General features: G+C 47.8%; 1 protein-coding gene across 1 annotated transcript in view; it reads left to right on the top strand.

The window, feature by feature from the left end:
• Window positions 1–25,002, top strand: part of LOC135573567 (ryanodine receptor 2-like) — a 64,316-nt gene that overhangs the window by 5,427 nt on the left and 33,887 nt on the right. The window contains exons 2-7 of the mRNA XM_065022827.1: window positions 259–419; window positions 1,341–1,500; window positions 6,821–6,907; window positions 11,444–11,670; window positions 15,434–15,658; window positions 16,929–17,508. Of these exons, the coding sequence (XP_064878899.1) occupies window positions 259–419; window positions 1,341–1,500; window positions 6,821–6,907; window positions 11,444–11,670; window positions 15,434–15,658; window positions 16,929–17,508 (1,440 nt within the window). The remainder of the gene's footprint in view (window positions 1–258; window positions 420–1,340; window positions 1,501–6,820; window positions 6,908–11,443; window positions 11,671–15,433; window positions 15,659–16,928; window positions 17,509–25,002) is intronic.

The raw sequence follows: 25,002 nt of genomic DNA, 5'->3' as shown, positions 1-25,002 counted from the left end.
AACCCTATATAACCCTGTATAACCCTATATAGCCCTTTATAACCCTTTATAACCTTATATAACCCTATATAACCCTATATAACCCTTTATAACCTTATATAACCCTATATAACCCTATATAGCCCTTTATAACCTTATATAACCCTTTATAATCATATATAGCCCTTTATAACCCCATATAACCCTATATAACCCGTATAACCTTATATAACCCTTTATAACCTAATATAACACTATATGTCCATGGTCTTTCCCCAGTACTACTACTCAGTGAGGATCTTCCCAGGTCAGGAGCCCAGCAGTGTGTGGGTTGGCTGGGTGACCTCTGACTTCCACCAGTACGACATGGCCTTCGACCTCCAAAAGGTCCGCACCGTCACCGTAACCCTGGGAGACGAGAAGGGCAAAGTTCACGAGAGGTCAGATATCTGGGGGTTCCTGGGGTCAAGCTGAGGACACATGCACGCACGCACCCACGTCACACACACGGTCCTGTGTTCAGACTCAATCAGAACTGATACTCAAATATCCTGCTAGTCATACTCATTACTCATACTATGCTTCTTATGTGGTTGAAATATTTTGAATTTCACATATCAAATGTTTCTTCTTTTATGGTTGTGGTTGTACTGTAAAACGATGATTGTGAAGTGTCTCTGTCTCTGTCTATAGCATCAAGCGTAGTAACTACTGTCTCTGTCTCTGTCTATAGCATCAAGCGTAGTAACTACTGTCTCTGTCTCTGTCTATAGTATCAAGCGTAGTAACTACTGTCTCTGTCTCTGTCTATAGCATCAAGCATAGTAACTACTGTCTCTGTCTCTGTCTATAGCATCAAGCGTAGTAACTACTGTCTCTGTCTCTGTCCATAGCATCAAGCGTAGTAACTACTGTCTCTGTCTCTGTCTATAGCATCAAGCGTAGTAACTACTGTCTCTGTCTCTGTCTATAGCATCAAGCGTAGTAACTACTGTCTCTGTCTATAGCATCAAGTGTAGTAACTACTGTCTCTGTCTATAGCATCAACCGTAGTAACTACTGTCTCTGTCTCTGTCTATAGCATCAAGCGTAGTAACTACTGTCTCTGTCTCTGTCCATAACATCAAGCATAGTAACTGCTGTCTCTCTCTCTGTGTATAGCATCAAGTGTAGTAACTACTGTCTCTGTCTCTGTCTATAGCATCAAGCGTAGTAACTACTGTCTCTGTCTATGTCTATAGCATCAAGCGTAGTAACTACTGTCTCTGTCTCTGTCTATAGCATCAAGCGTAGTAACTACTGTCTCTGTCTCTGTCTATAGCATCAAGCGTAGTAACTGCTGTCTCTGTCTCTGTCTATAGCATCAAGCGTAGTAACTGCTACATGGTGTGGGCTGGAGAGAGTACGAGTCCTGGTCAGGGCCGGAACAACAACGGTCTGGAGATTGGATGTCTGGTGGACACAGTTAACGGACTGCTAACCTTCACTGCCAACGGGAAGGAGCTCAGCACGTACTACCAGGTGGAGACACAGCGCTGTTACCACATGGTCATCAACCTCCTATTGCTACATTTACATGATAGTCATTTAGCAGACGCTCTGATTCAGAGTCACTTACAGTCAGTGAGTCATTTAGCAGACGCTCTGATTCAGAGTCACTTACAGTCAGTGAATCATTTAGCAGACGGTCTGATCCAGAGTCACTTACAGTCAGTGAGTCATTTAGCAGACGGTCTGATCCAGAGTCACTTACAGTCAGTGAGTCATTTAGCAGACGGTCTGATCCAGAGTCTCTTACAGTCAGTGAGTCATTTAGCAGACGCTCTGATCCAGAGTCACTTACAGTCAGTGAGTCATTTAGCAGACGCTCTGAGTCAGTCACTTACAGTCAGTGAGTCATTTAGCAGACGGTCTGATACAGAGTCACTTACAGTCAGTGAGTCATTTAGCAGACGGTCTGATCCAGAGTCACTTACAGTCAGTGAGTCATTTAGCAGACGGTCTGATCCAGAGTCACTTACAGTCAGTGAGTCATTTAGCAGACGCTCTGAGTCAGTCACTTACAGTCAGTGAGTCATTTAGCAGACGCTCTGATCCAGAGTCACTTACAGTCAGTGAGTCATTTAGTAGACGCTCTGATCCAGAGTCACTTACAGTCAGTGAGTCATTTAGCAGACGCTCTGATCCAGAGTCACTTACAGTCAGTGAGTCATTTAGCAGACGGTCTGATTCAGAGTTACTTACAGTCAGTGAGTCATTTAGCAGACGCTCTGATCCAGAGTCACTTACAGTCAGTGAGTCATTTAGCAGACGGTCTGATTCAGAGTCACTTACAGTCAGTGAGTCATTTAGTAGACACTGATCCAGAGTCACTTACAGTCAGTGAGTCATTTAGCAGACGCTCTGATCCAGAGTCACTTACAGTCAGTGAGTCATTTAGCAGACGGTCTGATTCAGAGTCACTTACAGTCAGTGAGTCATTTAGTAGACGCTCTGATCCAGAGTCACTTACAGTCAGTGAGTCATTTAGCAGACGCTCTGATCCAGAGTCACTTACAGTCAGTGAGTCATTTAGCAGACGGTCTGATTCAGAGTTACTTACAGTCAGTGAGTCATTTAGCAGACGCTCTGATCCAGAGTCACTTACAGTCAGTGAGTCATTTAGCAGACGGTCTGATTCAGAGTCACTTACAGTCAGTGAGTCATTTAGTAGACACTGATCCAGAGTCACTTACAGTCAGTGAGTCATTTAGCAGACGCTCTGATCCAGAGTCACTTACAGTCAGTGAGTCATTTAGCAGACGGTCTGATTCAGAGTCACTTACAGTCAGTGAGTCATTTAGTAGACACTCTGATCCAGAGTCACTTACAGTCAGTGAGTCATTTAGCAGACGGTCTGATTCAGAGTCACTTACAGTCAGTGAGTCATTTAGCAGACGGTCTGATTCAGAGTCACTTACAGTCAGTGAGTCATTTAGTAGACACTCTGATCCAGAGTCACTTACAGTCAGTGAGTCATTTAGCAGACGGTCTGATTCAGAGTCACTTACAGTCAGTGAGTCATTTAGCAGACGGTCTGATTCAGAGTCACTTACAGTCAGTGAGTCATTTAGCAGACACTCCTTGCTGACAATGTGGACCATGACTGTAAGTCGTAGCCAAATGTTTTGAGAATGACACAAATATAATTTTCACAAAGTTTTCTGCTTCAGTGTCTTTAGATATTTTTGTCAGATGTTACTATGGAACACTGAAGTATAATTACAAGCATTTCATAAGTGTCAAAGGCTTTTATTGACATTTACATGAAGTTGATGAAAAGAGTCAATATTTGCAGTGTTGACCCTTCTTTTTCAAGACCTCTGCAATCCGCCCTGGCATGCTGTCAATTAACTTCTGGGCCACATCCCGACTGATGGCAGCCCATTCTTGCATAATCAATGTTTGGAGTTTGTCAGAATTTGTGGGTTTTTGTTTGTCCACCCGCCTCTTGAGGATTGACCACAAGTTCTCAATGAGATTAAGGTCTGGGGAGTTTCCTGGCCATGGACCCAAAATATCTATGTTTTGTTCCCCGAGCCACTTAGTTATCACTTTTGCCTTATGGCAAGGTGCTCCATCATGCTGGAAAAGGCATTGTTTGTCACCAAACTGTTCCTGGATGGTTGGGAGAAGTTGCTCTCGGAGGATGTGTTGGTACCATTCTTTATTCATGGCTGTGTTCTTGGGCAAAATTGTGAGTGAGCCCACTCCCTTGGCTGAGAAGCAACCCCACACATGAATGGTCTCAGGATGCTTTACTGTTGGCATGACACAGGACTGATGGTAGCGCTCACCTTGTCTTCTCCGGACAAGCTTTTTTCCAGATGCCCCAAACAATCGGAATGGGGGTTCATCAGAGAAAACGACTTTACCCAAGTCCTCAGCAGTTCAATCTCTGTACTTTTTGCAGAATATCAGTCTGTCCCTGATGTTTTTCCTGGAGAGAAGAGGCGTCTTCTTTGCTGCCCTTCTTGACACCAAGCCATCCTCCAAAAGTCTTTGCATCACTGTGCGTGCAGATGCACTCACACCTGCCTGCTGCCATTACTGAGCAAGCTCTGTACTGGTGGTGCCCCGATCCCGCAGCTGAATCAACTTTAGGAGACGGTCCTGGGGCTTTCTTGGGCGCCCTGAAGCCTTCTTCACAACAATTTAACCGCTCTCCTTTAAGTTCTTGGTGATCTGATAAATGGGTGAAATCTTACTGGCAGCAATATCCTTGCCTGTGAAGGCCTTTTCTGTGCAAAGCAATGATGACGGCACGTGTTTCCTTGCAGGTACCCATGGTTGACAGAGGAAGAGCAATGATTCCAAGCACCCCCCTCCTTTTGTAGCTTCCAGTCTGTTATTTGAACTCAATCAGCTTGACAGAGTGATCTCTAGCCTTGTCCTCGTCAGAACTCATACCTGTGTTAACGAGAGAATCACTGACATGATGTCAGCTGGTCCTTTTGTGGCAGGGCTGAAATGCAGTGGAAATGTTTTGGGGGGATTCAGTTCATTTGCATGGCAAAGAGGGACTTTGCAATTAATTGCAATTCATCTGATCACTCTTCATAACATTCTGGAGTATATGAACATTGCCATCATACAAACTGAGGCAGCAGACTTTGAGAAAATGTTTATTTGTGTCATTCTCAAAACTTTTGGCCACGACTGTACAGATACGTGTTGACAATGTTGAGTTTACATACACTTGTTGGAGTTATTAAAACTTGATTTTCAACCACTTCACAAATTTCTTGTTAACAAACTATAGTTTTGGCAAGTCGGTTAGGACATCTACTTTGGTACAAGTCATTTTTCCAACAATTGTTTACAGACAGATTATTTCACTTATAATGGGGCGGCAGGGTAGCCTAGTGATTAGAGCGTTGGACTAGTAACCAGAAGGTTGCGAGTTCAAACCCCCGATCTGACAAGGTACAAATCTGTCGTTCTGCCCCTGAACAGGCAGTTAAACCACTGTTCCCAGGCCGTCATTGAAAATAAGAATGTTCTTAACTGACTTGCCTGGTTAAATATTTAAATAATAAAAAAAATAAAAAATAGAAATCACAATTCCAGGGGGTCAGAAGTTTACATACACTAAGTTGACTGTGCCTTTAAACAGCTTGGACAATTCCAGAAGACGATGTCATGGCTTTAGAAGCTTCTGATAAGCTAATTGACATCATTTAAGTCAATCGGAGGTGTACTGTGGATGTATTTCAAGGTCTACCTTCAAACTCAGTGCCTCTTTGCTTGACATCATAGGAAAATCAAAAGAAATCAGCCAAGAACTCAGAAAAAATACTGTAGACCTCCAAGTCTGGTTCATCCTTGGGAGCAATTTCCAAACGTCTGAAGGTACCACGTTCATCTGCACAAACAATAGTACGCAAGTATAAACACCATGGGACCACGCAGTCGTCATACCACTCAGGGAGGAGACGCATTCTGTCTCCAAGATATGAACGTACTTTGGTGCGAAAGTGCAAATCAATCCCAGAACAACAGAAAAATGACCTTGTGAAGATGCTGGTGGAAACAGGTACAAAAGTATCTATATCCACAGTAAAATGAGTCCTATAAAAAGCCAGACTACGTTTTGCAACTGCACATGGGGACAAAGATTGTACTTTTTGGAGAAATGTACTCTGGTCTGATGAAACAGAAATATAACTGTTTGGCCATAACGACCATCGTTATGTCTGGAAGAAAAAGGGGGATGCTTGCAAGCTGAAGAACACCATCCCAACCGTGAAGCACGCGGGTGGGAGCATCATGTTGTGGGGGTGCTTTAATGCAAGAGGGACTGGTGCACTTCACAAAATAGATGGCATCATGAGGTAGGAAAATTATGTGGATATATTGAAGCAACATCTCAAGACATCAGTCAGGAAGTTAAAGCTTTGCTGCAAATGGGTCTTCCAAATGGACAATGACCCCAAGCATACTCCCAAAGTTGTGGAAAAATGGCTTAAGGACAACAGAGTCACTGTATTGGAGTGGCCATCACAAAACCCTGACCTCAATCCTATAGAAAATGTGTGGGCAGCACTGAAACAGCGTGTGCGAGCAAGGAGGCCTTACAAACCTGACTCAGCTCAGACACCAGCTCTGTCAAGAGGAATGGGCAAAAATTCTCCCAACTTATTGTGGGAAGCTTGTGGAAGGCTACCCGAAACATGCATGTATACTTCTGACCCACTGGGGATGTGATGAAAGAAATCAAATCTGAAATAAATTGTTCTCTCTACTATTATTCTGACATTGGGCCCTGGTCAACAGTAGTGTACTATATAGGGAATAGGGCTCTGGTTAACAGTAGTGTTCTATATAGGGAATAGGGCTCTGGTCAACAGTAGTGTTCTATATAGGGAATAGGGCTCTGGTCAACAGTAGTGTTCTATATAGAGAATAGGGTTCTGGTCTAAAGTAGTGTTCTATATAGGGAATAGGGCTCTGGTCAACAGTAGTGTTCTATATAGGGAATAGGGCTCTGGTCTAAAGTAGTGTTCTATATAGGGAATAGGGCTCTGGTCAACAGTAGTCTTCTATATAGGGAATAGGGCCCTGGTCAACAGTAGTGTTCTATATAGGGAATAGGGCTCTGGTCAACAGTAGTGTTCTATATAGGGAATAGGGCTCTGGTCAACAGTAGTGTTCTATATAGGGAATAGGGCCCTGGTCAACAGTAGTGTTCTATATAGGGAATAGGGCTCTGGTTAACAGTAGTGTACTATATAGGGAACAGGATGTGATGTGTCCATATCCTGTGTTTTAATAGCTGTGTCTCTGTGTTCTCTCTCTGCAGGTGGAGCCCAGTACCAAGTTGTTCCCTGCTGTGTTCGCTCAGGCCACCAGCCCCAGCATCTTTCAGTTTGAACTAGGACGTATTAAGGTGAGCGGGAGGGAGGAACAGGACACACTATACAGCTCTGTACTGACAGGATGGAGAGCGGGGGGCCACAAATAGGGCTCAGATATGGGCTGCCTGGGAAAAGTCAACGTGGAGCAGTCTCTCTCCACTGGTTGTGGAAGGTTATGAGGTTTGTCTCTCTCTGTAGGCCTCTGAATGGCTTTCTTTGGTCGTTGCACCACTGATGAGACCTCTGTGTACTTCACGTACCTGTCTCTGCATCAGATCAGGTTCTTCTTAAAACCACACACTAAGGGGACGTCACCCACAAAGCTCCTGTCTCTGTGGGACTCTGACCTCTACAGTAGATCCAGGGCTCTGACCTCTACAGTAGCTCCAGGACTCTGACCTCTACAGTAGCTCCAGGACTCTGACCTCTACAGTAGCTCCAGGACTCTGACCTCTACAGTAGCTCCAGGACTCTGACCTCTACAGTAGCTCCAGGACTCTGACCTCTACAGTAGATCCAGGACTCTGACCTCTACAGTAGATCCAGGACTCTGACCTCTACAGTAGCTCCAGGACTCTGACCTCTACAGTAGCTCCAGGACTCTGACCTCTACAGTAGCTCCAGGACTCTGACCTCTACAGTAGCTCCAGGACTCTGACCTCTACAGCAGCTCCAGGACTCTGACCTCTACAGTAGCTCCAGGACTCTGACCTCTACAGTAGCTCCAGGACTCTGACCTCTACAGTAGATCCAGGACTCTGACCTCTACAGTAGCTCCAGGACTCTGACCTCTACAGTAGCTCCAGGACTCTGACCTCTACAGTAGCTCCAGGGCTCTGACCTCTACAGTAGCTCCAGGGCTCTGACCTCTACCGTAGCTCCAGGACTCTGATCTCTACAGTAGCTCCAGGACTCTGACCTCTACAGTAGCTCCCGGACTCTGACCTCTACAGTAGCTCCAGGACTCTGACCTCTACAGTAGATCCAGGGCTCTGACCTCTACAGTAGCTCCAGGACTCTGACCTCTACAGTAGCTCCAGGACTCTGATCTCTACGGTATCTCCAGGACTCTGATATCTACGGTAGCTCCAGGACTCTGATCTCTACAGTAGCTCCAGGACTCTGATCTCTACAGTAGCTCCAGGACTCTGATCTCTACAGTAGCTCCAGGACTCTGATCTCTACAGTAGCTCCAGGACTCTGATCTCTACAGTAGCTCCAGGACTCTGATCTCTACAGTAGCTCCAGGACTCTGATCTCTACAGTAGCTCCAGGACTCTGACCTCTACAGTAGCTCCAGGACTCTGATCTCTACAGTAGCTCCAGGACTCTGACCTCTACAGTAGCTCCAGGACTCTGACCTCTACAGTAGCTCCAGGACTCTGATCTCTACAGTAGCTCCAGGACTCTGACCTCTACAGTATCTCCAGGACTCTGACCTCTACAGTATCTCCAGGACTCTGACCTCTACAGTAGCTCCAGGACTCTGACCTCTACAGTAGCTCCAGGACTCTGATCTCTACGGTATCTCCAGGACTCTGATATCTATGGTAGCTCCAGGACTCTGATCTCTACAGTAGCTCCAGGACTCTGATCTCTACAGTAGCTCCTGGACTCTGACCTCTACAGTAGCTCCAGGACTCTGATCTCTACAGTAGCTCCAGGACTCTGACCTCTACAGTAGCTCTAGGACTCTGACCTCTACAGTAGCTCCAGGACTCTGATCTCTACAGTAGCTCCAGGACTCTGATCTCTACAGTAGCTCCAGGACTCTGACCTCTACAGTATCTCCAGGACTCTGACCTCTACAGTATCTCCAGGACTCTGACCTCTACAGTAGCTCCAGGACTCTGACCTCTACAGTAGCTCCATGACTCTGACCTCTACAGTATCTCCAGGACTCTGACCTCTACAGTAGCTCCAGGGCTCTGACCTCTACAGTAGCTCCAGGGCTCTGACCTCTACCGTAGCTCCAGGACTCTGATCTCTACAGTAGCTCCAGGACTCTGACCTCTACAGTAGCTCCAGGACTATGACCTCTACAGTAGCTCCCGGACTCTGACCTCTACAGTAGCTCCAGGACTCTGACCTCTACAGTAGATCCAGGGCTCTGACCTCTACAGTAGCTCCAGGACTCTGACCTCTACAGTAGCTCCAGGACTCTGATCTCTACGGTATCTCCAGGACTCTGATATCTACGGTAGCTCCAGGACTCTGATCTCTACAGTAGCTCCAGGACTCTGATCTCTACAGTAGCTCCAGGACTCTGATCTCTACAGTAGCTCCAGGACTCTGATATCTACAGTAGCTCCAGGACTCTGATCTCTACAGTAGCTCCAGGACTCTGACCTCTACAGTAGCTCCAGGACTCTGATCTCTACAGTAGATCCAGGGCTCTGACCTCTACAGTAGCTCCAGGACTCTGACCTCTACAGTAGCTCCAGGACTCTGATCTCTACGGTATCTCCAGGACTCTGATATCTACGGTAGCTCCAGGACTCTGATCTCTACAGTAGCTCCAGGACTCTGATCTCTACAGTAGCTCCAGGACTCTGATCTCTACAGTAGCTCCAGGACTCTGATATCTACAGTAGCTCCAGGACTCTGATCTCTACAGTAGCTCCAGGACTCTGACCTCTACAGTAGCTCCAGGACTCTGATCTCTACAGTAGCTCCAGGACTCTGATCTCTACAGTAGCTCCAGGACTCTGATATCTACAGTAGCTCCAGGACTCTGATCTCTACAGTAGCTCCAGGACTCTGACCTCTACAGTAGCTCCAGGACTCTGACCTCTACAGTAGCTCCAGGACTCTGACCTCTACAGTAGCTCCAGGACTCTGACCTCTACAGTAGCTCCAGGACACTGACCTCTACAGTAGCTCCAGGACTCTGACCTCTACAGTAGCTCCAGGACTCTGACCTCTACAGTAGCTCCAGGACTCTGACCTCTACAGTAGCTCCAGGACACTGACCTCTACAGTAGCTCCAGGACTCTGACCTCTACAGTAGCTCCAGGGCTCTGACCTCTACAGTAGCTCCAGGACTCTGACCTCTACAGTATCTCCAGGACTCTGACCTCTACAGTAGCTCCAGGACTCTGACCTCTACAGTAGCTCCAGGACTCTGACCTCTACAGTAGCTCCAGGACTCTGACCTCTACAGTAGATCCAGGACTCTGACCTCTACAGTAGCTCCAGGACTCTGACCTCTACAGTATCTCCAGGACTCTGACCTCTACAGTAGATCCAGGACTCTGACCTCTACAGTAGCTCCAGGACTCTGACCTCTACAGTAGCTCCAGGACTCTGACCTCTACAGTAGCTCCAGGACTCTGACCTCTACAGTAGCTCCAGGACTCTGACCTCTACAGTAGCTCCAGGACTCTGACCTCTACAGTAGCTCCAGGACTCTGACCTCTACAGTAGCTCCAGGACTCTGACCTCTACAGTAGCTCCAGGACTCTGACCTCTACAGTAGCTCCAGGACTCTGACCTCTACAGTAGCTCCAGGACTCTGACCTCTACAGTAGCTCCAGGACTCTGACCTCTACAGTAGATCCAGGACTGTAAAGCCTGTTGTATGTTTCAATCCAAGTATTTATTTATATGTTTGATTTTTTTTTTTAAATGTCACGCAAAAAAAATAGATCACCACTTTTTGTCGGAAGTACAGTTTTGTAAAGCCGTAGTTTGACCTTTGAAAGAGTGATGAAGTGAATTATGTCCCTAACCCACAACCCTCCATTTCTTTCTCCATCAGAATATCATGCCCCTGTCCCCGGGACTGTTTAAGAGTGAGAGGAGGAACTCCTGTCCCCTCCCAGAACCTAACCCTAACCCTGTCTGTTTCTATGTTACTAGAACGTCATGCCCCTGTCCCCGGGACTGTTTAAGAGTGAGAGGAGGAACTCCTGTCCCCTCCCAGAACCTAACCCTAACCCTGTCTGTTTCTATGTTACTAGAACGTCATGCCCCTGTCCCCGGGACTGTTTAAGAGTGAGAGGAGGAACTCCTGTCCCCTCCCAGAACATAACCCTAACCCTGTCTGTTTCTATGTTACTAGAACGTCATGCCCCTGTCCCCGGGACTGTTTAAGAGTGAGAGGAGGAACTCCTGTCCCCTCCCAGAACCTAACCCTAAACCTGTCTGTTTCTATGTTACTAGAACGTCATGCCCCTGTCCCCGGGACTGTTTAAGAGTGAGAGGAGGAACTCCTGTCCCCTCCCAGAACCTAACCCTAAAACTGTCTGTTTCTATGTTACTAGAACGTCATGCCCCTGTCAGTGGGACTGTTTAAGAGTGAGAGGAGGAACTCCTGTCCCCTCCCAGAACCTAACCCTAAACCTGTCTGTTTCTATGTTACTAGAACATCATGCCCCTGTCAGTGGGACTGTTTAAGAGTGAGAGGAGGAACTCCTGTCCCCTCCCAGAACCTAACCCTAAACCTGTCTGTTTCTATGTTACTAGAACGTCATGCCCCTGTCCCCGGGACTGTTTAAGAGTGAGAGGAGGAACTCCTGTCCCCTCCCAGAACCTAACCCTAAACCTGTCTGTTTCTATGTTACTAGAACGTCATGCCCCTGTCAGCGGGACTGTTTAAGAGTGAGAGGAGGAACTCCTGTCCCCAGTGTCCTCCCAGGCTGCATGTCCAGTTCCTGACCCCTGTGCTGTGGAGCAGGGTACCCAACCACTTCCTCAAGGTGGACGTGTCCCGGGTCAACGACCGCCATGGCTGGCTGGTCACCTGCTCTGAACCGCTCCAGTTCATGTCCCTGCATATACCTGAGGAGAACAGGTGATGGCCCTGCCCTGTCCCACTCGGCAGGAGTGAGGGAGGGCTTTATATATAGTACAACAATATCTGTCAAAAATGTAACTACCTATAGATTTTTAAATGTCTTATTCGAAAGGTGAACGATAGCAGAAAAGGGGAACGATAGCAGAGAAGGGGAACGATAGCAGAAAAGGGGAATGATAGCAGAAAAGGTGAACGATAGCAGAAAAGGTTAACGATAGCAGAGAAGGGGAACGATAGCAGAAAAGGGGAACGATAGCAGAGAAGGGGAACGATAGCAGAGAAGGTGAACGATAGCAGAGAAGGTGAACGATAGCAGAGAAGACGAACGATAGCAGAGAAGGGGAACGATAGCAGAGAAGGTGAACGATAGCAGAGAAGGTGAACGATAGCAGAGAAGGTGAACGATAGCAGAGAAGGGGAACGATAGCAGAGAAGGGGAACGACAGCAGAAAAGGTGAATGATAGCAGAGAAGGGGAACGATAGCAGAGAATGTGAACGATAGCAGAAAAGTGGAACGATAGCAGAAAAGGGGAACGATAGCAGAGAAGGTGAACGATAGCAGAGAAGGGGAACGATAGCAGAGAATGTGAACGATAGCAGAAAAGGGGAACGATAGCAGAAAAGGGGAACGATAGCAGAGAAGGTGAACGATAGCAGAGAAGGTGAACATTAGTAGAGAAGGGCGAACGATAGCAGAAAAGGGGAACGATAGCAGAGAAGGTGAACGATAGCAGAGAAGGTGAACATTAGTAGAGAAGGGCGAACGATAGCAGAAAAGGAGAACGATAGCATAAAAGGGGAACGATAGCAAAGAAGGTGAACGATAGCAGAAAAGGTGAACGATAGCAGAGAAGGTGAACGATAGCAGAAAAGGTGAACGATAGCAGAAAAGGTGAACGATAGTAGAGAAGGGGAACGATAGCAGAGAAGGGGAACGATAGCAGAGAAGGGGAACGATAGCAGAGAAGGGGAACGATAGCAGAAAAGGTGAACGATAGCAGAAAAGGTGAACGATAGCAGAGAAGGTGAACGATAGCAGAGAAGGTGAGCGATAGCAGAGAAGGGAGCGATAGCAGAGAATGGGAACGATAGCAGACAAGGGGAACGATAGCAGAGAAGGGGAACGATAGCAGAGAAGGTGAATGATAGCAGAGAAGGCGAACGATAGCAGAGAAGGGGAACGATAACAGAAAAGGGGAATGATAGCAGAGAAGGTGAACAATAGCAGAACAGGGGAACGATAGCAGAGAAGGTGAATGATAGCAGAGAAGGCGAACGATAGCAGAAAAGGGGAACGATAACAGAAAAGGGGAACGATAGCAGAGAAGGTGAACAATAGCAGAACAGGGGAACGATAGCAGAGAAGGTGAACGATAGCAGAGAAGGGGAACGATAGCAGAGAATGGGAACAATAGCAGACAAGGGGAACGATAGCAGAGAAGGGGAACGATAGCAGAAAAGGGGAACGATAGCAGAGAAGGTGACCGATAGCAGAGAAGACGAATGATAGCAGAGAAGGTGAACGATAGCAGAGAAGGTGAACGATAGCAGAAAAGGGGAACGATAGCAGAAAAGGGAAACCATAGCAGAGAAGGCGAACGATAGCAGAGAATGCGAACCATAGCAGAGAAGGGGAACGATAACAGAAAAGGTGAACGATAGCAGAGAAGGTGAACGATAGCAGAGAAGGTGAATGATAGCAGAAAAGGGAAACGATAGCAGAAAAGGGGAACGATAGCAGAAAAGGTGAACGATAGCAGAAAAGTGGAACGATAGCAGAGAAGGTGACCGATAGCAGAGAAGGTGAACGATAGCAGAGAAGACGAACGATAGCAGAGAAGGTGAACGATAGCAGAGAAGGTGAACGATAGCAAAGAAGGGGAATGATAGCAAAGAAGGTGAACGATAGCAGAGAAGGGGAACGATAGCAGAAAAGGGGAACGATAGCAGAGAAGGTGACCGATAGCAGAGAAGACGAATGATAGCAGAGAAGGTGAACGATAGCAGAGAAGGTGAACGATAGCAAAGAAGGGGAATGATAGCAAAGAAGGTGAACGATAGCAGAGAAGGTGAACGATAGCAGAGATGAACGATAGCAGAGAAGTCGAACCATAGCAGAGAAGGTGAACAATAGCAGAAAAGGGGAACGATAGCAGAAAAGGGGAACGATAGCAAAGAAGGGGAACGATAGCAGAGAAGGTGAACGATAGCAGAGAAGGGGAACGATAGCAGAAAAGGGGAACGATAGCAGAAAAGGGGAACGATTGCAGAAAAGGGGAACGATATGAGAAAAGGGGAACGATAGCAGAAAAGGGGAATGATAGCAAAGAAGGGGAACGATAACAGAGAATGCGAACCATAGCAGAGAAGGGGAACGATAACAGAAAAGGTGAACGATAGCAGAGAAGGTGAACGATAGCAGAGAAGGGGAAAGATAGCAGAGAAGGTGAACGATAGCAGAATGTAATGTATGAGAAGCAATAAAATGTTGTTGCAATCAGGAAGTTCCTCACTAAGCTGTTTGTCAGTTTATTAACCTTCTGTGTCCCCCTCCTCCTTTTCCTCCTCCTCCTCTACCGACCCCTCTTCCTCCCCCTCCTCTACCTCTCCTCCTCCTCTACCGCTCCCCCTCCTCCTCTACCTCTTTCCTCCTCCCCCTCCTCCTCCTCCTCTACCTCTTTCCTCCTCCCCTCCTCCTCCTCCTCTACCTCTTTCCTCCTCCCCCTCCTCCTCTACCTCTTTCCTCCTCCCCCTCCTCCTCCTCCTCTACCTCTTTCCTCCTCCCCCTCCTCCACCTCCCCCTCCTCCTCCCCCTCCTCGTCCTCCCCCTCCTCCTCCCCCTCCTCCTCCTCTACCTCTCCCCCTCCCCCTCTTCCTCTACCTCTCTCCTCCTCCCCCTCCTCCTCCTCTACCTCTCCTCCTCCTCTACCTCTCCCCCTCTCCTCCTCCTCTACCTCTCTTCCTCCTCCTCCTCTACCTCTCCCCCTCCTCCTCCTCTACATCTCCCCCTCTACCTCCTCCTCCTCTACCTCTCCCCCCTCCTCTTCCCCTCCTCCTCTACCGCTCCCCCTTCTCCTCCCCTCTCCCCCTCCTCCTCCTCTACCTATCCTCCTCCTCCTCCTCTACCTCTCCCCCTCCTCCTCCTCTACATCTCCCCCTCTACCTCCTCCTCCTCTCCCCCTCCTCTTCCCCCTCCTCCTCTACCGCTCCACTTCCCCCCTCCTCCTCTACCGCCTCCCTCTCCCCCTTCTCCTCCCCTCTCCCCCTCCTCCTCCTCTACCTATCCTCCTCCTCCTCCTCTACCTTTCCCCCTCTTCCTCCTCCTCCTCTACCTCTCCCCCCTCCTCCTCCTCTACATCTCCCCTCTACCTCCTCCTCCTCTCCCCCTCCTCTTCCCCTCCTCCTCTCCCCCTCCTCTTCCCCCTCCTCCTCTACCGCCTCCCCTCTCCCCTTCTCCTCCCCTCTCCCCCTCCTCCTCCTCTACCTATCCTCCTCCTCCTCCTCTACCTTTCCCCCTCTTCCTCCTCCTCCTTCTCCTCTTCCTCCTCCACCTCCCCCTTGTCATCCCTCCTCCCCTACTCTTCCTCCTCCTCATCTTCCTCCTCCTTTTCCTCCTCTTCCTACTCCTCCCCCTTGTCATCTTCCTCCTCTTCCTCCTCCCCTTGTCATCTTTCTTCCCCTCTTCGTCCTCCTCCCCTCTCCTCCTCTTCCTCCCTCCCCCTCCTCCCTCCTCCTCCTCCTCCTCCTCCTCCTCCCCAGGTCAGTTGATATCCTGGAGTTGACTGAGCAGAAGGATCTGTTGAAGTTCCACTACCATACTCTGAGGTTGTACTCTGCTGTGTGCGCTCTGGGGAACAACCGTGTGGCCCACGCCCTCTGCTCCCACGCCGACGAGGCACAGCTGCTCTACGCCATAGAGAACAAGTACATGCCTGGTCTCCTCAGGACTGGATACTACGACCTGCTCATAGACATCCACCTCAGGTAGGTAGCTACGACCTGCTCATAGACATCCACCTCAGGTAGGTAGCTACGACCTGCTCATAGACATCCACCTCAGGTAGGTAGCTACGACCTGCTCATAGACATCCACCTCAGGTAGGTAGCTACGACCTGCTTATAGACATCCACCTCAGGTAGGTAGCTACGACCTGCTCATAGACATCCACCTCAGGTAGGTAGCTACGACCTGCTCATAGACATCCACCTCAGGTAGGTAGCTACGACCTGCTCATAGACATTCACCTCAGGTAGGTAGCCCACAGGTTAGAGAGTTGGGCCAGGAACCGGAATGTCGCTAGTTTTTCAGTTTTTGCCTAAAATGACATACCCATATCTAACTGCCTGTAGCTCAGGACCTGAAGCACGGATATGCACATTCTTGGAACCGTTTGAAAGGAAACACTTAGAAGTTTTTGGAAATGTGAAATGAATGTAAGAGAACATAACACATTAGATCTGGTAGAACACAATACAAAGAAAACAACAACCGTTCTCTTGTTTTTGTACCATCATCTCTGGAATGCAAGAGAAAGGCCATAATGTATTATTCCAGCCCAGGCACAATTTAGATTTTGGCCACTAGATGGCAGCAATGTATGTGCAAAGTTTTAGACTGATCCAATGAACCATTATATTTATGTTCAAAATGTTGTGTCAAGACTGCCCAAATGTGCCTAATTGGTTTATTAATAACTTTTCAAGTTCATAACTGTGCACCTCTCCTCAAACAATAGCATGGTATTCTTTCACTAATAGCTACTGTAAATTGGACAGTGCAGTTAGATTAACAAGAATTTAATCTTTCTACCCATATCAGATATGTCTATGTCCTGGGAAATTTTATTGTTACTTACAACCTCATGCTAATCGCATTAGCTTACGTTAGCTCAACCTCATGCTAATCGCATTAGCCTACGTTAGCTCAACCTCATGCTAATCGCATTAGCCTACGTTAGCTCAACCTCATGCTAATCGCATTAGCCTACGTTAGCTCAACCTCATGCTAATCGCATTAGCCTACGTTAGCTCAACCTCATGCTAATCGCATTAGAAATTAGAAAAAATGGAGACTGAACTGGCTTAAGGTGGGCTGCTGGTGTCAGATCTACCATTGTGCCCTTGAGCAAGGCACTTAACTACCACAACATGCTCTACGTCCAGGGGTTCTTCTCATAGTGTGGGGTAAAAAAAGGCAGAGGATTCATTCCTGTTCTAACCAAATGGACAATAAAGCGATTTCTTCTATCCTCAGTACCTATGCAACGGCGCGACTCATGATGAACAATGAATACATCGTCCCCATGACGGACGAGACCAAGTCCATCACTCTGTTCCCCGACGAGACCAAGAAGCACGGCCTGCCAGGGATCGGCCTGAGCACCTCTCTCCGCCCCAGAATGCACTTCTCCTCCCCCTCCTTCATCTGCAGCGGAGCCGACTGCTTCCAGTTCAGCCCAGAGTTCCCCCTGGACGTCCTGAAGACCAAGACCATAGAGATGCTGACGGAGGCGGTGAGCGAGGGGAGTCTACACGTCAGAGATCCTATAGGGGGCAGCACCGAGTTCCTGTTCGTTCCTCTCATTAAGTTGTTCTATACCTTACTGATCATGGGAGTGTTCCATAACGGAGACCTGAAGAACATTCTACAGCTGATAGAACCCAGCGTGTTCTCAGAGGGAGGGGACACGCCCGCGGACATGCCCGCGGACAGGCCCGAGAGTGATGTCACTAAGGGAGGAAGAGGAGGGGAGGGGCCTGGAGGAGAGGAGAGGACGGGGAAGGTGCCTAAAGGACTGCTCCAGATGAAACTCCCAGAGCCTGTCAAACTGCAGGTACCAAAGACACCCTGATATTTGCAAATCAAATCAAATGGTATTTGTCACATGCGCCACATACAACCGGGTTTTCACCTTTACAGTGAAATGCTGACTTTACAAGCCCTTTACCAACAATGCAGGTTTAATAAAAATTAATGTTAAGTAAAAAATAATTAAAGAGCAGCAGTAAAATAACAGTAGGGAGGCTTTGTACAGGGGGACACCGGTTAGTCAAGGTAATTGAGGTAGTATGTACATGTAGGTAGAGGTAAAGTGCTAATGCATAGATAATAAACAGAGAGTAGCAGCAGGGTAAAAGAGGGGTCTGGGTAGCCATTTGATTAGCTGTTCAGGAGTCTTATGGTTTGGGGGTAGAAGCTGTTTAGAAGCCTCTTGGACCCAGACTTGGCGCTCCGGTACCGCTTGCCGTGCGGTAGCAGAGAGAACAGTCTATGACTTGTGGTGGCTGGAGTCTTTGACAATTCTTAGGGCCTTCCTCTGGCACCGCCTGGTATAGTGGTCCTGGATGGCAGGAAGCTTGGCCCCAGTGATGTACTGGGCCGTACACACTACCACCTTAGTACTCTGCCTGCAGTACTAGTTGTTAACAGGACTGTGTCTCTCTAGATGTCCTGCCTGCAGAGTACTAGTTGTTAACAGGACTGTGTCTCTCTAGATGTCCTGCCTGCAGAGTACTAGTTGTTAACAGGACTGTGTCTCTCTAGATGTCCTGCCTGCCTGCAGAGTACTAGTTGTTAACAGGACTGTGTCTCTCTAGATGTCCTGCCTGCCTGCAGAGTACTAGTTGTTAACAGGACTTTGTCTCTCTAGATGTCCTGCCTGCAGAGTACTAGTTGTTAACAGGACTGTGTCTCTCTAGATGTCCTGCCTGCTGAGTACTCGTTGTTAACAGGACTGTGTCTCTCTAGATGTCCTGCCTGCTGAGTACTCGTTGTTAACAGGACTGTGTCTCTCTAGATGTCCTGCCTGCAGAGTACTAGTTGTTAACAGGACGGTGTCTCTTTAGATGTCCTACCTGCTGAGTACTAGTTGTTAACAGGACTGTGTCTCTCTAGATGTCCTGCCTACAGAGTACTAGTTGTTAACAGGACTATGTCTCTCTAGATGTCCTGCCTACAGAGTACTAGTTGTTAACAGGACTGTGTCTCTCTAGATGTCCTGCCTACAGAGTACTCGTTGTTAACAGGACTGTGTCTCTCTAGATGTCCTGCCTGCAGAGTACTAGTTGTTAACAGGACTGTGTCTCTCTAGATGTCCTGCCTGCAGAGTACTAGTTGTTAACAGGACTGTGTCTCTCTAGGTGTCCTGCCTGCAGAGTACTAGTTGTTAACAGGACTGTGTCTCTCTAGATGTCCTGCCTGCCTGCAGAGTACTAGTTGTTAACAGGACTGTGTCTCTCTAGATGTCCTGCCTGCAGAGTACTAGTTGTTAACAGGACTGTGTCTCTCTAGATGTCCTGCCTGCAGAGTACTAGTTGTTAACAGGACTGTGTCTCTCTAGATGTCCTGCCTGCCTGCAGAGTACTAGTTGTTAACAGGACTGTGTCTCTCTAGATGTCCTGCCTGCAGAGCACTAGTTGTTAACAGGACTGTGTCTCTCTAGATGTCCTGCCTGCAGAGTACTAGTTGTCAACAGGACTGTGTCTCTCTAGATGTCCTGCCTGCAGAGTACTAGTTGTTAACAGGACTGTGTCTCTCTAGATGTCCTGCCTGCAGAGTACTAGTTGTTAACAGGACTGTGTCTCTCTAGATGTCCTGCCTGCCTGCAGAGTACTAGTTGTTAACAGGACTGTGTCTCTCTAGATGTCCTGCCTGCTGAGCACTAGTTGTTAACAGGACTGTGTCTCTCTAGATGTCCTGCCTGCAGAGTACTAGTTGTCAACAGGACTGTGTCTCTCTAGATGTCCTGCCTGCAGAGTACTAGTTGTTAACAGGACTGTGTCTCTCTAGATGTCCTGCCTGCAGAGTACTAGTTGTTAACAGGACTGTGTCTCTCTAGATGTCCTGCCTGCCTGCAGAGTACTAGTTGTTAACAGGACTGTGTCTCTCTAGATGTCCTGCCTGCAGAGTACTGGTTGTTAACAGGACGGTGTCTCTTTAGATGTCCTGCCTGCTGAGTACTAGTTGTTAACAGGACTGTGTCTCTCTAGATGTCCTGCCTACAGAGTACTCGTTGTTAACAGGACTGTGTCTCTCTAGATGTCCTGCCTGCAGAGTACTAGTTGTTAACAGGACTGTGTCTCTCTAGGTGTCCTGCCTGCAGAGTACTAGTTGTTAACAGGACTGTGTCTCTCTAGATGTCCTGCCTGCCTGCAGAGTACTAGTTGTTAACAGGACTGTGTCTCTCTAGATGTCCTGCCTGCAGAGTACTAGTTGTTAACAGGACTGTGTCTCTCTAGGTGTCCTGCCTGCCTGCAGAGTACTAGTTGTTAACAGGACTGTGTCTCTCTAGATGTCCTGCCTACAGAGTACTCGTTGTTAACAGGACTGTGTCTCTCTAGATGTCCTGCCTGCAGAGTACTAGTTGTTAACAGGACTGTGTCTCTCTAGATGTCCTGCCTGCAGAGTACTAGTTGTTAACAGGACTGTGTCTCTCTAGGTGTCCTGCCTGCAGAGTACTAGTTGTTAACAGGACTGTGTCTCTCTAGATGTCCTGCCTGCCTGCAGAGTACTAGTTGTTAACAGGACTGTGTCTCTCTAGATGTCCTGCCTGCAGAGTACTAGTTGTTAACAGGACTGTGTCTCTCTAGATGTCCTGCCTGCAGAGTACTAGTTGTTAACAGGACTGTGTCTCTCTAGATGTCCTGCCTGCCTGCAGAGTACTAGTTGTTAACAGGACTGTGTCTCTCTAGATGTCCTGCCTGCAGAGCACTAGTTGTTAACAGGACTGTGTCTCTCTAGATGTCCTGCCTGCAGAGTACTAGTTGTCAACAGGACTGTGTCTCTCTAGATGTCCTGCCTGCAGAGTACTAGTTGTTAACAGGACTGTGTCTCTCTAGATGTCCTGCCTGCAGAGTACTAGTTGTTAACAGGACTGTGTCTCTCTAGATGTCCTGCCTGCCTGCAGAGTACTAGTTGTTAACAGGACTGTGTCTCTCTAGATGTCCTGCCTGCTGAGTACTCGTTGTTAACAGGACTGTGTCTCTCTAGATGTCCTGCCTGCAGAGTACTGGTTGTTAACAGGACGGTGTCTCTTTAGATGTCCTGCCTGCTGAGTACTAGTTGTTAACAGGACTGTGTCTCTCTAGATGTCCTGCCTACAGAGTACTCGTTGTTAACAGGACTGTGTCTCTCTAGATGTCCTGCCTGCAGAGTACTAGTTGTTAACAGGACTGTGTCTCTCTAGATGTCCTGCCTGCAGAGTACTAGTTGTTAACAGGACTGTGTCTCTCTAGGTGTCCTGCCTGCAGAGTACTAGTTGTTAACAGGACTGTGTCTCTCTAGATGTCCTGCCTGCCTGCAGAGTACTAGTTGTTAACAGGACTGTGTCTCTCTAGATGTCCTGCCTGCAGAGTACTAGTTGTTAACAGGACTGTGTCTCTCTAGGTGTCCTGCCTGCCTGCAGAGTACTAGTTGTTAACAGGACTGTGTCTCTCTAGATGTCCTGCCTGCAGAGTACTAGTTGTTAACAGGACTGTGTCTCTCTAGGTGTCTTGCCTGCAGAGTACTAGTTGTTAACAGGACTGTGTCTCTCTAGATGTCCTGCCTGCAGAGTACTAGTTGTTAACAGGACTGTGTCTCTCTAGATGTCCTGCCTACAGAGTACTAGTTGTTAACAGGACTGTGTCTCTCTAGATGTCCTGCCTGCAGAGTACTAGTTGTTAACAGGACTGTGTCTCTCTAGATGTCCTGCCTGCAGAGTACTAGTTGTTAACAGGACTGTGTCTCTCTAGGTGTCCTGCCTGCAGAGTACTAGTTGTTAACAGGACTGTGTCTCTCTAGATGTCCTGCCTGCAGAGTACTAGTTGTTAACAGGACTGTGTCTCTCTAGATGTCCTGCCTGCTGAGTACTAGTTGTTATCAGGACTGTGTCTCTCTAGATGTCCTGCCTGCAGAGTACTAGTTGTTAACAGGACTGTGTCTCTCTAGATGTCCTGCCTGCCTGCAGAGTACTAGTTGTTAACAGGACTGTGTCTCTCTAGATGTCCTGCCTGCCTGCAGAGTACTAGTTGTTAACAGGACTGTGTCTCTCTAGATGTCCTGCCTGCCTGCAGAGTACTAGTTGTTAACAGGACTGTGTCTCTCTAGATGTCCTGCCTGCCTGCAGAGTACTAGTTGTTAACAGGACTGTGTCTCTCTAGATGTCCTGCCTGCAGAGTACTAGTTGTTAACAGGACTGTGTCTCTCTAGATGTCCTGCCTGCCTGCAGAGTACTAGTTGTTAACAGGACTGTGTCTCTCTAGATGTCCTGCCTGCAGAGTACTAGTTGTTAACAGGACTGTGTCTCTCTAGATGTCCTGCCTGCAGAGTACTAGTTGTTAACAGGACTGTGTCTCTCTAGATGTCCTGCCTGCAGAGTACTAGTTGTTAACAGGACTTTGTCTCTCTAGATGTCCTGCCTGCAGAGTACTAGTTGTTAACAGGACTGTGTCTCTCTAGGTGTCCTGCCTGCAGAGTACTAGTTGTTAACAGGACTGTGTCTCTCTAGATGTCCTGTCTGCAGAGTACTAGTTGTTAACAGGACTGTGTCTCTCTAGATGTCCTGCCTGCAGAGTACTAGTTGTTAACAGGACTGTGTCTCTCTAGATGTGTTGCCTGCAGAGTACTAGTTGTTAACAGGACTGTGTCTCTCTAGATGTCCTGCCTGCAGAGTACTAGTTGTTAACAGGACTGTGTCTCTCTAGATGTCCTGCCTGCAGAGTACTAGTTGTTAACAGGACTGTGTCTCTCTAGATGTCCTGCCTGCAGAGTACTAGTTGTTAACAGGACTGTGTCTCTCTAGATGTCCTGCCTGCAGAGTACTAGTTGTTAACAGGACTGTGTCTCTCTAGATGTCCTGCCTGCAGAGTACTAGTTGTTAAACAGGACTGTGTCTCTCTAGGTGTCCTGCCTGCAGAGTACTAGTTGTTAACAGGACTGTGTCTCTCTAGATGTCCTGCCTGCAGAGTACTAGTTGTTAACAGGACTGTGTCTCTCTAGATGTCCTGCCTGCAGAGTACTAGTTGTTAACAGGACTGTGTCTCTCTAGATGTCCTGCCTGCAGAGTACTAGTTGTTAACAGGACTGTGTCTCTCTAGATGTGTTGCCTGCAGAGTACTAGTTGTTAACAGGACTGTGTCTCTCTAGATGTGTTGCCTGCAGAGTACTAGTTGTTAACAGGACTGTGTCTCTCTAGATGTGTTGCCTGCAGAGTACTAGTTGTTAACAGGACTGTGTCTCTCTAGATGTGTTGCCTGCAGAGTACTAGTTGTTAACAGGACTGTGTCTCTCTAGATGTCCTGCCTGCAGAGTACTAGTTGTTAACAGGACTGTGTCTCTCTAGATGTCCTGCCTGCAGAGTACTAGTTGTTAACAGGACTGTGTCTCTCTAGATGTCCTGCCTGCAGAGTACTAGTTGTTAACAGGACTGTGTCTCTCTAGATGTCCTGCCTGCCTGCAGAGTACTAGTTGTTAACAGGACTGTGTCTCTCTAGATGTCCTGCCTGCTGAGTACTCGTTGTTAACAGGACTGTGTCTCTCTAGATGTCCTGCCTGCAGAGTACTAGTTGTTAACAGGACTGTGTCTCTTTAGATGTCCTGCCTGCAGAGTACTAGTTGTTAACAGGACTGTGTCTCTCTAGATGTCCTGCCTGCAGAGTACTAGTTGTTAACAGGACTGTGTCTCTCTAGGTGTCCTGCCTGCAGAGTACTAGTTGTTAACAGGACTGTGTCTCTCTAGATGTCCTGCCTGCAGAGTACTAGTTGTTAACAGGACTGTGTCTCTCTAGATGTCCTGCCTGCTGAGTACTAGTTGTTAACAGGACTGTGTCTCTCTAGATGTCCTGCCTGCAGAGTACTAGTTGTTAACAGGACTGTGTCTCTCTAGATGTCCTGCCTGCCTGCAGAGTACTAGTTGTTAACAGGACTGTGTCTCTCTAGATGTCCTGCCTGCCTGCAGAGTACTAGTTGTTAACAGGACTGTGTCTCTCTAGATGTCCTGCCTGCCTGCAGAGTACTAGTTGTTAACAGGACTGTGTCTCTCTAGATGTCCTGCCTGCCTGCAGAGTACTAGTTGTTAACAGGACTGTGTCTCTCTAGATGTCCTGCCTGCAGAGTACTAGTTGTTAACAGGACTGTGTCTCTCTAGATGTCCTGCCTGCCTGCAGAGTACTAGTTGTTAACAGGACTGTGTCTCTCTAGATGTCCTGCCTGCAGAGTACTAGTTGTTAACAGGACTGTGTCTCTCTAGATGTCCTGCCTGCAGAGTACTAGTTGTTAACAGGACTGTGTCTCTCTAGATGTCCTGCCTGCAGAGTACTAGTTGTTAACAGGACTTTGTCTCTCTAGATGTCCTGCCTGCAGAGTACTAGTTTTTAACAGGACTGTGTCTCTCTAGGTGTCCTGCCTGCAGAGTACTAGTTGTTAACAGGACTGTGTCTCTCTAGATGTCCTGTCTGCAGAGTACTAGTTGTTAACAGGACTGTGTCTCTCTAGATGTCCTGCCTGCAGAGTACTAGTTGTTAACAGGACTGTGTCTCTCTAGATGTGTTGCCTGCAGAGTACTAGTTGTTAACAGGACTGTGTCTCTCTAGATGTCCTGCCTGCAGAGTACTAGTTGTTAACAGGACTGTGTCTCTCTAGATGTCCTGCCTGCAGAGTACTAGTTGTTAACAGGACTGTGTCTCTAGATGTCCTGCCTGCAGAGTACTAGTTGTTAACAGGACTGTGTCTCTCTAGATGTCCTGCCTGCAGAGTACTAGTTGTTAACAGGACTGTGTCTCTCTAGATGTCCTGCCTGCAGAGTACTAGTTGTTAAACAGGACTGTGTCTCTCTAGGTGTCCTGCCTGCAGAGTACTAGTTGTTAACAGGACTGTGTCTCTCTAGATGTCCTGCCTGCAGAGTACTAGTTGTTAACAGGACTGTGTCTCTCTAGATGTCCTGCCTGCAGAGTACTAGTTGTTAACAGGACTGTGTCTCTCTAGATGTCCTGCCTGCAGAGTACTAGTTGTTAACAGGACTGTGTCTCTCTAGATGTGTTGCCTGCAGAGTACTAGTTGTTAACAGGACTGTGTCTCTCTAGATGTGTTGCCTGCAGAGTACTAGTTGTTAACAGGACTGTGTCTCTCTAGATGTGTTGCCTGCAGAGTACTAGTTGTTAACAGGACTGTGTCTCTCTAGATGTCCTGCCTGCAGAGTACTAGTTGTTAACAGGACTGTGTCTCTCTAGATGTCCTGCCTGCAGAGTACTAGTTGTTAACAGGACTGTGTCTCTCTAGATGTCCTGCCTGCAGAGTACTAGTTGTTAACAGGACTGTGTCTCTCTAGATGTCCTGCCTGCAGAGTACTAGT

This window comes from Oncorhynchus nerka, linkage group LG10 (genome assembly GCF_034236695.1).
Source record: "Oncorhynchus nerka isolate Pitt River linkage group LG10, Oner_Uvic_2.0, whole genome shotgun sequence".
NCBI lineage: Eukaryota > Metazoa > Chordata > Actinopteri > Salmoniformes > Salmonidae > Oncorhynchus > Oncorhynchus nerka.
The sequence above is the reverse complement of the archived record's forward strand: the minus strand, read 5'-3'. Positions and strand labels throughout refer to the sequence as shown.